We start from the raw sequence: 12,720 nt of genomic DNA, 5'->3' as shown, positions 1-12,720 counted from the left end.
CACAAAACCCTGCAAATGAGCCAATTTCATGTTGTATAGGAAAGACATGAACATTTTCACCTGAAACTAAAGGCAGCAGCTCAGGTTGAATAATTTGTCTCAAGACTACCACAATGTGGCACTGCTGGCCACATCCACAACACAATGTTAAACTCCTCACATGTTAAAACTTCCTCTTGTTCTAAATATTCTAATATAAATAAATAAATGAATTAATCACATTAAAGGAACACTGATATTTTGGAAAACTGTGCTTTTTGCTGTCTTGTCCAGAGAAAGAGCATTGGTGTTTAGTGTTGTTTTTCATGCTACCATCAGGATGAGCTTAAAAAAAGGACATTTTAAAATGCCACATAAAGTGGCCTTAAGTTGATGTTTGCAGTCAATGTTTTTTTAATCACCGCCTTTTCCCTCCTTTTTTATTGAAATAAGAAAATGTGCAAGAAAAAGTTGTGAGCAAATATATATATATATACACTGTGTCAGTGGCCTCCAAACATCTAAGATGGCTCATTTCATTCCTTTACCCAAGCTTCCCTCCTCCAAAGAGACGGAGGAGGTTCTCTTCTCTCATGTGTTCCATCTCAAGGGCTTCCCTAGAAATGCGGTTTCAGACCAGGGCCCCCAGTTTGTGTCCAGGTTCCGAGAGTCTTCTGCTCTTTAGTCGGAGCCTCCGTGAGCCTCTCTTCTGGATACCATCCTCAGTCCAAAGGCCAGACTGAGCGGCTCAACCAGGAGCTGGAGACCGGACTGCGCATTCTCACCTCCAACAATCCTGCTTCCTAGAGTAAAAACCTGGTATGGGTGGAGTATGCACATAATGCCCTGCCTTGCTGCTCTACTGGGCTGTCACCATTCCAATGTGCGTATGGTTACCAGCCTCCCCTGTTCCCAGCATTGGAGAAGTAGGTTTGTGGGCCTTCTCAACCGCCGTTGTCGACTGACCTGGAATCAGGCATGACGGGCCCTCCTCCGCAGTCAGGAGCATGACAAGCTAGCCGCTGACCGGCGTTGTTCTTCATCTCCCAAGTACCAGCAAGGCCAGAGGGTCTGGCTATCCACCCAGGATCTGCCCCTCTGAGGGGTAACACGTAAGCTGGCTCCACGGTTTGTTGGACCTTATCCTGTTTCCAAGATTATTACCCTGTGGCTGTCAGGTTATGCCTCCCCAGGACTATGAGGATTCATCCTATATTCCATGTAAGCAGAGTCTGGCCAGCCGAGGAGAGCCCACTGGTTCCCCCCTGCGTACACCCTGTGCCAGCTACTGGTGGTCAGATGGCAGGGCCAGGCCGAAAATACTTGATGGACTGGGAGGATTACAGCCCTGAGGAGAGGTCGTGGGTTTCGGCAAGCAACATCCTGGATCCAGAACTCATCCATGACTTTCACCAATGCCATCCAGACAAGCCTGGACTGTCGAGTCCCGGCTATGGAGTGGGGGGTACTGTCACATCTCCAAGATAGTTGAGGTCATGTTTTGTTTTCTCCCTCATGTTTCTTGCATTTTGTCTTCCTGATTTATTTAGTCGTACTCACCTCTTGTCTTGTTTCAGGTACCCCCGTCCTGCCCTCTTGTGTTTCCTACTCCTGTGATTACCTGCTTCTCCCTAATGTGTTCCCCCTGTGTCCAATTGTCTCCCCACCCTTGTGTATTTAAACCCCGTGCTCTCGTCTTTCTGTCCAAGATCGTCTGTTTTCTGTGTGTCAGTGTTCCAGCATTATTCTTCCTGTGTATGCCATCGTGTTACGACCTGCTTTCTGTACATTATGACCTGTTTTTGCCCAGCAGATTTTGGATACTTCTACCTGATTACTTGGACTATCTTTTGTGTACCGAACCCTGCCTATTCAGTAAAGCATTTTTGTACTTACCTGTGAGCCTGTCAAGTCGTGCTTTTCGGGTCCTATTTGAGTCTGTGTGATATCCTGACCATCATGGCTTGTGTGATGCCATGACCATGCCAGCACACCATGATGTGCGTTGGGTCACTTTGAAAATAACTCTTGTCGCGCACTGGCAGGTGCCAGGCACTCGGCATGGAGAAAACACTGCATATGGGACAGCACCTCACTCCAACTCAGTTTTGTAGGGCTCCTTCAATTTTCCTCTTCCAGAAAATGCTGTAGGGTACTGGGGTTTGAAATCCTCCTGCTGGGCCTGCATTGTGTAGACACAATGTATTAGTGTCAGAGCCTTAATTGCAGGACGACCCAGTAGTGGCTTAGACAGTCCCCAAACTAAATAAATATATTGTTCTGTTGTTTTCTTATCATTGCTCAATCTCCCTTTAAATTATCCTTAAACTTTCAGTCTGTGATATCCTGGTCCATACAGCACCTTGCGTCCCACCTGCAATGTTCCTTTTTGATGGAGTAAGTGCTGCTTGGGACTACTGTAGCTGTTGCCCCAGTGTCCAGTTTGAAAGCACTCTGTTCTCCATTCAGATGCAGGAGTTCATTTGTCCTCTGAGCTCATTTCCCTCAAGAAAGCTAAATTTTTTGAATGTCCAAAGGCAGAACAACTGGCTGTTGCTTTTTCACAGCTGCACTCTGTGACTTCACATTCTCACCCGGCTACTGGTTCCACTGGCGTGCTTGTTCAAAGTTGACGTTCTCTTGCTTCGTTTAGAGACAGATTGGTGTTATCACTGCAGAGCATTTCTGGCTGTCGCAACTCCGCCAGCCAACTTCCACTGGGTAAGTTGTTGCTCTCCAGGCGTTCTCTTGGCATTCTGCTGCCAGATCTGTGTACGGCAGCTTTTCCCTCTCGTATGCTTCCTGGGTGTACCCTTCCCTTGGAATTGTCAGATTGACTATCAGGACACGCTTCTCGGTTGCTGACCACAGGCCGATGTCAAGTCTCAGTGTGGTGGTATAGTGAAAGTGCTTCATGCACCTGGGCCATTTACTAGTATTAGTGTAGTCCAACTTGCCTGGCAAAGCTAACTCCGCTCCTTCTTCAATATTTTTTTTTCCACATAATGAAGAGACAGAGACTTGTGCCTTCGATTGATGTATGAAAATTTACTTTTTCTATGAACCCACAGGAAGGTAACATGTTGTATGCATCCCTTTAAGGTTCCAGGTATTTTGTATCACTATTTGTTACACATAGTGGATTATCCACTCTGAGTGCCAATTTAGCTCTTTATGTATAAAGCCCAACACTGAAAAATGTGGTTTCTCTTTAATGTTGAATCTTATTTGGAAAAATATCAAGTCATGAAAGGGTGCTTAAGGCAATAGGTTTTCAGTTTCTTTGGACTTTCCGCTTAATGTGGTCCAGTGCACATATATATTCCTGTTTCTTTTACAAATATAAAAGCTTTTGGATTTAACTACATATTAAAAACAGTGATTAATTATCTTAACGAACCAGTGGCCATTGAGACAAAGTGGCAGCACTGGTGGCTCCAGATCCCGCTTCTCTCCATGGCTTTCCTATACAACCAAACTATTTCATAAGTTCTGAGGTCTCAATTTTCTTCTCCAACATTACCCCGGTATTTTATCATGTCGATATAATGAAACTGTCAAGATTGTTTCTCTCTCTTTTGGAATTGCAGGTTAATGAATCTAAATGAGAAGTCACACAGAAGTGCTAAAGATTGAATATTTTTAACTAACAAGTTTTATAATCAATTTCCGCTGCCCCCTGAAAATTTGATTTAGAGGAACATTCAAATTTTCGTAGTAGAAGTGCTGGGTATGAATGATTTGTATTTGTCACATGATTAATTCATAGTAGAAAGAAACAGGATAAAAGATTAAATCTGTGGATTATATACTTCCTTCCCCACCCACAGAAAAGATGGTGACTTATTTGGGTTTATCAAGAAAACATGAGATTGAAATTCAGGCTCATCTTTTATGAGTATCTTCTTCATGTATGAAATAACCTTTACATCTATATATTTTTTTGAATATGAACAATGCACTTTTTGCTCCACAAAATCCACAAAACATCTTTTTTGTCTAACATGTTCTGTAAAGACACATTTATGGAACTACATCCACATATGGCTATCTTTAAAAATTAAGGTCCCATTATTTGAATTTTTCCACATCAAAACACTTCTGGAGTCTCAGGGGTAAACAGTGTTGCAGCTAAATCCAATACAATTGAAGTAAATGGTGATCTATTCTTGAAATCTAAAAAAACAACAGAAAAAAAACATAAAATACCTCCATACTGCTCCTGGGCTGTCATCCAAGTGTCTTGAATCCCTGACATTCCTATTAGACTCGAAACGATGTCATTTACACCATGTTTTTACCCTAAATGTCCTCTGATATCCCCTTTGGAGCCACGTTTACGTTCGCACGCATACACCGGAAACAAGCTCTCGCCCAAGGGCACGCACGGGGTGCGCTTTAGCATCTCTACATCCGCTAGCATCGCTACTTCTGGTAGCAGACTTTTAGGCTTAAAATCCTGCGCGTGCCCTTGGGCGAGAGCTTGTGTGTGGTGTGTGCGTGTGAACATGAACATGATAGTGAGTTCAGTGACCTTCACACTCACCAGATGTGAATCCAGTAACAATGAGCATAATTAAAGGGAGGAGCTACCCAGTGTTAGTATTGTGTTATAAATAAAGTGCTAATGGGTGAATGTCTGAACATTGTCCTTGACTTGAGATATATGCTGAAGTGCTGCAAAAAAATAGATATAGGTAGGTGTGTGTATATATATATATATATATACTTGATTTCAGTCTGGATCAAGTATTGTGAACTTAGTCCAGTAGACATAGTCATAGTCTTTAATACATCTTCTGTCAGTTTGTCTTTCGTTAAAATATAATATTTTGACCAAGAAAAGGAAAACCGTAAACTGCAAACTACTTCAACAACATTAAAAGGGAATAAGTGAACACTTTTCGATTTTCCATTGCTGACATATATAATTCAACAGCCTGTGAATGGATGACTCACATTATCCTAAGATAAAAAATAAAGAAGTAATAACAAGAAAGTAATGTTTTTATTTCCAAAGATAACTTTTGATTATAAAGTAATAAGACAGTGAACTTGTGAGCATGAGAACATTTTAATGCTTTAAGATAGGAGGAAGTTGTTATCTCAGAGGTAACAGGCTGATTAAATACTAATAAGTAATAAATACTGTGGACCTCTGTGTCTGTAGTGATCACAACTAACTGCAGAGGTACCTACTTGTGTGATATTTGAGGATCACCTATGTCTACGAATACATGGTACAGTTTACTCATTTAAACAAGAAATCAGTTTCAAGTAACAGAGACCTGGAGTGTGTATGTGTACTTGTAATTATTATTTGTGAGGACCATTTTGAGCATAGACCTTATGGAGTGAGGACATTTTTGGATAGTGAGGACATTTCGGCCGGTCCTCACTTTCGGACACACTTTTAAAGGGGTTAAGACTTGCTTTTAGGGTTAGGGTTAGACATTGAGTTGTGACAGTTAAGCTTAGGGTAAGGGGCTAGGGGATTCATTATGCCAATGAGTGTCCTCACCAGGCCCGGATCTAGAAGGGGGCAGAGGTGGGGCAATGCCCACCCAATTGGTCAACTTTATTCTGTGCCATTTGAATATGCCAATCACGTTTATTTCATGTGTCATAATTTCCTGATTTCTGAATTGCTGGTTGGACATAGGGCGGGGTTTCAAAAAAATCTATTCTCTGATTAAAATTGATCTTCATTTGAATGATCTAATATTGATTCCCAAAAAGGACGGATGGTTCTTTTAATATTGTGACGTGTTCTTTAAAATTTGGAAAACGCTCATCACTCAGTCCACTGTGTGATGGTGCCCATCCCAAATTTCTATTCCCCCAATCTGAGCAGTCCAGATCCGGGCCTGGTCCTCACTAAGATCGACGTACCAACATGGGTGTGTGTGTGTGTGTGTGTGTGGGTCAGACAGTGAGCCTGTGCGTGGGTGGGGGTTTGGGTTTGGGTCCCCCCTCTCACCCTTGGGCCCCAGGAAACTCGGAGAACAGTTCTCGGGGTTAGCGTGCAGGCTCCCCCCTCCTGACGTCACGTCTGGAGGCTGGCTGCTCGCGCTGCTGACACCGTTCACCTCCAGCGGAGAAACTTTCCTGGAGTTCTCAGCTCCTCTGACCGCGGAGCGACTCACTCACTGTCCGGAGGAAGCCGCGGCAGCTCGGACACCCTGCGAGCCACAGGAGGACACAGAGCGGAGCCTCATTCACTTCTCCCCGCGAGGAGCGTTTTTACGAGACATGCCCTCTTTTATTTGACACTTTTGACAGTGAAACCGACGCTTTTCTTTGGTTAAAGTTAGCTTATTTAGGTTGGAGGTCGATACCTACATGAATATGCTCAGGAATACACAGGCTTTTGTTACTTTTAAGAAGTGAGAGATTTTTTTAAAGGAGCCGAAATTAACCTGGATAGCCCCCTCCCTCACTCCCTGCCTCCCAAACTCCACTCACTGCTCGGTGTCGATATGTCTTGGATTAACCGGGCCCTCTTATTTGCCTTCGGTGTGTTGCTGTGTGTGTCAGCGGAGCAGCAGCAGGGCCAGAGCGGCTTCAGGAGGCTGTACGTACTGCAGCCCGGGCCGGGGCCGCGGCCGGGTTCGGCCGGAGGGGACGGCGGGGTGCGGGTCAGCTCCATCTCGACGCGTCATGGCGCGGCGGGGCAACCGCACAAGTACAACGTGGAGCTCACCGCCAACTTCGGCGGCCAGGTCCGGACCCGCAGGATGGGGAACCAGGCGGCTCCGGTGCCCCAGTTCAGCCCGCCGCTGCCATCAGTGGTCCGGCAGAGCGGCCAGGAGCAGAGCCAGCAGCGGCAGGTTATGAAGCTGCCCGGGTAAGAAAGTCAGAGAAAAACATGTCAGGACGGAGGAATGTAAGGGAATGAGAATGAACTTAATGACTTCCTGTCAGCTTTGATCTTAAACTAAACAGGCACCGCAGTCTAAACGGAATCTGAAAAGCACATTTAGACCCTGGTATCATTTCGGCTGTAGCCTCCTGTTGCACTCTCACCTTATCTTAAAGACACAGACATAATGGACACAACCGTGTTTGGGTTGGTCTTTTCTTTAGGGTTGATTTGAACTCACACACAGTGTTCCAGTGTCACCAGGTTCTGACTTCTGACACTGACATGAACTTAGCTGCTTTCAGACACGTGTGTGTGTAGGTGACAGTGATGATTTGGGTTTTTGTTCACTCTCACTGGGCTAAACGACCTGTTAAATGTGAACTTGTCTAATGTTGCTTAATCTCAACGTATAGAAAAATCTGTTTCAAACTTGTCCTGTGAACTTTCCATTGAATCCCTGAGTGAGCAGACAACCCTCAACCTATTGTTAGCGGGCCGGGTCCCTCTCGGGTCTAGAGTAGAATGTGATTTAACTTGTAAAGCACTGCATTGCCATGTAGCGCAGGTAGCAGTCAGAATGTGGTATGTTGCAAAGTCTCACATAAATCTCATCCAAAGCAATTAGTTTATAGTTTATAGAGCAACTCAGCGGGTGTATCTTGGTACACCCACTGAGTTGCTCCCTATTTTGCTTAATTAGACCTCTCCTGTGGACTGTTGTTCATTGACCCATTCCTGACCCTATTAGGTTACATTTACATCCCATGGTGAAATGGCCCTAATCCAATCTCTTTTGGCCTTAAAGTCACACAATCCTGACACTGATTTTTTCCCCGCAAGTGTAAACAGACCAAATCACTTTTTTTTCACATGAAGTCGGGGACCCTTTTTTTGGTCCTATATCTGATTCATGTTTGATCTCAGTTTATGTGCCTGTTGTCCTTTTTAAGTGGCTGCACCTCCTCGCCTGGCAAATAATAAGCATGGTGGAGAGAAGCTTTAGCTTTTACCATTTGACGCCTCTGCATTCTCATCCTCATCATCTGCATCGTATTGCTCACCAGCAAAACAAACAATCCTTGTGTGTGTGGCTCACATTTCAGTACAATCTGTGCGTGCTTGGCAGTTTAACAACGGAGCTCAATGGTAAAATGAATGTAGACTATCTACTCACTAATTCCACTCATGTCTGTATGCGGAATGCATATAACTATTCATCTTATCGGCTTCACACTTGGCTTGGTATTGTTAGTGGCTTTAGGAAATGCAGTGTCGAATGTGATGCGATTTGGACCCTTGATATGTTCAATATTGATGAAATTTGACTAAACAGGCTAACAGCTCCTTGCAGTCAGTGGGGGCGGGGAAGTGTGCCTTCAGTCTGCACACCAAGTCGAACATGTCTTCGTCTACGTCTTCGGATGAACTATGGCAGTGTTTGAAATCTTGCGGCCCCTCCAGCAATGATATCCATAGACATAAAAAGCTCTGTACACAATGTCCAGCACACAATCAATTAAAAAAGTGACAGTATGTTGCAAAACTTTTTCGGAGGACTTACTGATGACAAGTAATAACTCTGCAGTAGACTCTGGAGCATTAACACAGGCCAAGCAAACAACCCATTCCCAACAAGCATGTTTAGAATGGGCACAGTACTAGTGACACTAAAGGTTGTATCTGTCAAATTGGAAATTAGCGTTAAGGCCTGTAATGTGAACATAACATCAGACAACAGACTTCAACCTGAGCGGAAGTTTAAAGGTGCAATATGTAATTTTTTTCTGTTACTACATTACATTAAAAGTAGTTTCCTTTGTTTTACTTATGTTATTCTTTTATTCACTGTAAGTTTTCTTCTGCATTGCGATGCAATGCCAATATTAGCTCTTGTTTTGCTTCTATTTCTCTCACTTTCTTTTCTTTGCTGTCAATTGTGGTTGCTAACTGGCAGTGGGTGGTGGTGGTGGTGGTGGTGATAATGGTATCTTGCCAAGAGCTTCAGGCATTGTTGCATTTACACTTCAGTACCTTCTACATGATTGAAAAGAGGTTAGAATGCACCCTCTGGAAGTTTTGGTTGTGGCCGTGTTCCAGGGAGAGAACATGTCATTAGCTAGAATGGCACTGGAAAAAGGCCTACCCCTCTATGAAACCACATTTAAATCCGGCACACCCGGATTTTTGGTTGAATCTGCAGCATATTGGAAATCCCTTCAGCCATTTTTATGTAATGTTGTTGACAAACAAACAAACCAACCAACAAACATACAAAATGACAGGGATCAAAACATAACCTCCTTGGCTTAGATAACTAGTATGCAAAGAAAAAGTCAAAAAGAAATCAGGGTTTGAACCCCAGTCTCCTGGGTGAAAGTGACTATCCTCTGATTGATCCTCTCATGCACCATCATTTCCTCTGAATGTATACTTTTTAATCTAAGCCAAACTTTACCTGACGTCGTAAAGCCTTTAAAAGCCCTTTTAAATTAGATTATTCATCATAGGAAAAGTACAGGTGTTTCTAATAACATTAACAGTGGCTATGTTCTAGTCCATGACCGTGTAATGCCATATTCACACCACAAACTCACATTCACTTGTTCATATAAAATAGGTGGCAGCCAAAATAGAGATGTAGTAAAGAGAGAAAATAAAGCTCCTCTGGCTAACAATCTCACTAACAGTGAGTTAGCCAACTGGCTAGCTCCAGGGGAAGATCTAGACACACAGCTATCAGGAGCAATTTGGGGGCTCAGTGTCTCGCCCAAGGAAATGGGCATGCAGACTGAAGGAGCCAGTGATCGGACCGCCAACTTCTGTTTAGTTGCCTCACCTCCTGATTCATAACCAATCCTGGTTAGCTTACTGCTCAATCGAACAACAAATTCACACAATTAAGAAGTCCAAAAGGTATATTTTTGACTCCTGTTTATTAACTGCCTTCAAACCATTGCTTTGTGGCACAGCTTTTACTTCAACGAAACACATTCCATCAGAGTGAATTGCTTCTGCCTTGGCAGAGAATCATCATGAACAACACCAGGACCCTGAATCTGAAGCAGCAAGTACAATTCAAAGCTGGAAAAAAAAAAAAATTGTTTTTATCATAGTGTCATATGGACTGACTACATATAGCAGTTACTGTAGACATTAAAGAGCAAGGTTTTCTACCAGCAGCTTATTTCTTCAAACCAAAGAGTAGGATTCATTTTATTTTGTATGTTTCTATGTTCATGACCAGTGTTGAAGAATGTGGCCTAAATATCCAGTTTCCCACTGACTCTGATGTTTCTCCCTTCAATGTAGAATACCCCCCAAAAATGTACTCACAACAGTCTTCCCCATTGGTTGAATAGGATTCTCTCACATGTAACACCAGTTTTAAAATAGGGCATTTATTCCTCACATCAATAACCATTTCCCACCTAATTAAATCCAGAACTCTGACCAGAGGGATACATCCAAATATGTGGGAGGTTTCTGTCTCAGCGGACATTCAGAATGATAACAGCTCTGTGTGAACACAAAGCAACAAGCTTTGTTGGTTGGGGTGTGCTGATTGTGATACAGTAGAAATGCAGCAGAAGAACACAAGTTCATCAGGCTGTGTGTGGTCCAGCAGACCTCAGCTGCTCAGTTTCTGGCCCAGTGGAACGTTTTGATGTGTGATTAGTGAATACAGTTTGGCTGTGTACTGGTGTCCCGCTACCCAAAGCTCTTGTCAGACTCATTACCAGGTTACACAAGGCTGAAAGGATCAGGTGATTGTGTGTGTGTGTGTGTGTGTGTGTGTGTGTGTGTGTGTGTGTGTGTGTGTGTGTGTGTGTGTGTGTGTGTGTGTGTGTGTGTGTGTGTGTGTGTGTGTGTGTGTGTGTGTGTGTGTATGCCTGTCTTGTTTTCATGACATTTTAACAGTACAAAATTTGCCCAGTAACAGAAGTGTTTTTTTTTCCGCACCAGTTACCTTTTAAACACAGAAAATGCTGTTCACAATACATCATGTAAGATTAGCAGTGCTACTTAGTGTTTTATGGCCCACTACCCTTTTCCATGATACATATTGTGTGTCATAGTCAAATGTGTGGTGACTTGGATTTAAAAAATATGACAGCTACTTTGAAATATTTCAGTACTTAAGTGTTTTTAAATAAATTACAGGCAAGGAATGGACAACTGATTAATGCAATGCTGTTTCACAGCTGACTCAAGCAAAATGCTTCTCACTACCATATGAGAAGCACCTCCCCCTACCCGACCGTCTCTTTGTGGGAAACACTGTACTGTTGTCATATCACCTCATTCAGACAGACACAGTGATGCAGGTTAAACCAGTGCTGGCAGCCTGTATGAAGTGACCAGGGCCTGTATTAATCAATTTTCTACATTACGATGGCCCACAATTGCATAATGCACATCTAGTTTTTTTTTCTAAGTTTGTATCTTAAACTCTCTCACATTCAGGAGGTTTAGGAGGTGGTGAGTCTATTTAACCCAGTCTCTCTGATGATGATGATCTGAGTCGTGAGTTCCCAGCTTCTACTTCCCAGCTTCCAACAGCTTGACTCAATCAAGACTTTTTTTCCAAACCAAGGTTTTGTAGTAAAACTAAGTTGGCCAGATTCAGGTTGGCTTCAACAAACCTACCCCTATAAACACTACACCTCAGTAACTTCTGTAACACTGAAAATACTTGCCTTCCCTGTCACATTTAGTGTCACAAGGCCAAACCACATCTCAGGAGATCTGTGTTTGGGAGGCCATTCAAGTCTGGAAAATATCCGGTGAGAATTGGTGGAGCCTGATTTGTGCCAAAAATCAGATAACTATGGTGGAAAATTTACATGATGACGTGACTTGTCTCAAACCCCATGAACTCTCTGCACAACAGTGTGAACTGCTGTTGATGTTGCAGACGTCAAATTGAAGTTGACATGGCCTGTTTCTTACCTTTAATATATTCAAAACAGCCTCTTGTGTAAAAATCACAAGTAAAGTCCGATGACAGCCCAGCAAGACGTGCATTCCTCCAGTGAACTGAACAAGTAGTTGATGTTGGCATCTGACTAAAGGAGATAACTGTTAGTCAAATGTACAGTCTAATTGAAATAACATGTCTCCAAAGCTAAAAGAGCCAGAGCAATGTGAAAATAACTCGAAAACAACTCAACTCTTAGTTTGGATATACAGCAGGGGAAGTTTGGGTTTCTTTATGTAGTTGTTGTGTTTGACATTTCAATGTTAGCGTCTGTTTGTTTCATCTGCCTGTGCTTGATTTCTCTCTGCAGGGTGAACGTCTGTGGAGGGCAGTGCTGTCATGGATGGACCAAAACTCAGGTGTCGCAGCGGTGCACGAAGCGTAAGTGCACACCGAAGTCCTTTCAACACAACAGCGTCTTCATATTAATACAGAAATTCCCAGCCACATATCACAACAACGGATGCTAGTCAGAGTGCACCAGGCACCCAAACTACATTTTTTCTGCAGTGCTTGACAACAAGTTAAAAAAAATACACTTTTCATTATGATTACATCACATTGATGTGCGGACAAATCATCTTATTTTGAGCTGTTGCAAATTAATAGTAAAGAAATGTACTTTCTAGAAGACACATTTTGTAGAGTTGTAAATATATCTTGTGTTGTTTGCTTCAATTACATATAATGTAATATATTTATTTCTTAAACATGAATGTAACATTACTCACAGAAAGTTTTACCTCACAGTCTTGTATTCTAAAATCTTTGTATCATCCTCTTTGGGACCATAGATCACCTACATGAGACAGTTATAAATGGCTGTTGGCTTGCACTTGCTTCTAACTTCTAAAACTAATCAAAACCTGAGTAGGCAATGAAACACTAAAATAGTACT

General features: G+C 42.8%; 1 protein-coding gene across 5 annotated transcripts in view; it reads left to right on the top strand.

The window, feature by feature from the left end:
* The first annotated feature begins 6,022 nt into the window (after positions 1-6,022).
* ltbp1 (latent transforming growth factor beta binding protein 1) overlaps positions 6,023-12,720 on the top strand; it is a 121,682-nt gene continuing 114,984 nt past the window's right edge. For 3 of the 5 annotated variants that reach the window (XM_035171962.2, XM_035171958.2, XM_035171957.2), the window contains exons 1-2: positions 6,023-6,826; positions 12,133-12,203. In XM_035171962.2, coding sequence (XP_035027853.1) covers positions 6,459-6,826; positions 12,133-12,203 — 439 coding nt within the window. In that variant the 5' untranslated portion in view covers positions 6,023-6,458. The remainder of the gene's footprint in view (positions 6,827-12,132; positions 12,204-12,720) is intronic. The other 2 variants (XM_035171961.2, XM_035171959.2) reach the window with 1 other exon arrangement.

This window comes from Hippoglossus stenolepis, chromosome 12 (assembly GCF_022539355.2).
Source record: "Hippoglossus stenolepis isolate QCI-W04-F060 chromosome 12, HSTE1.2, whole genome shotgun sequence".
Classification (NCBI taxonomy): Eukaryota; Metazoa; Chordata; class Actinopteri; order Pleuronectiformes; family Pleuronectidae; genus Hippoglossus; species Hippoglossus stenolepis.
This window is presented reverse-complemented; position numbering and strand designations above follow the sequence as displayed.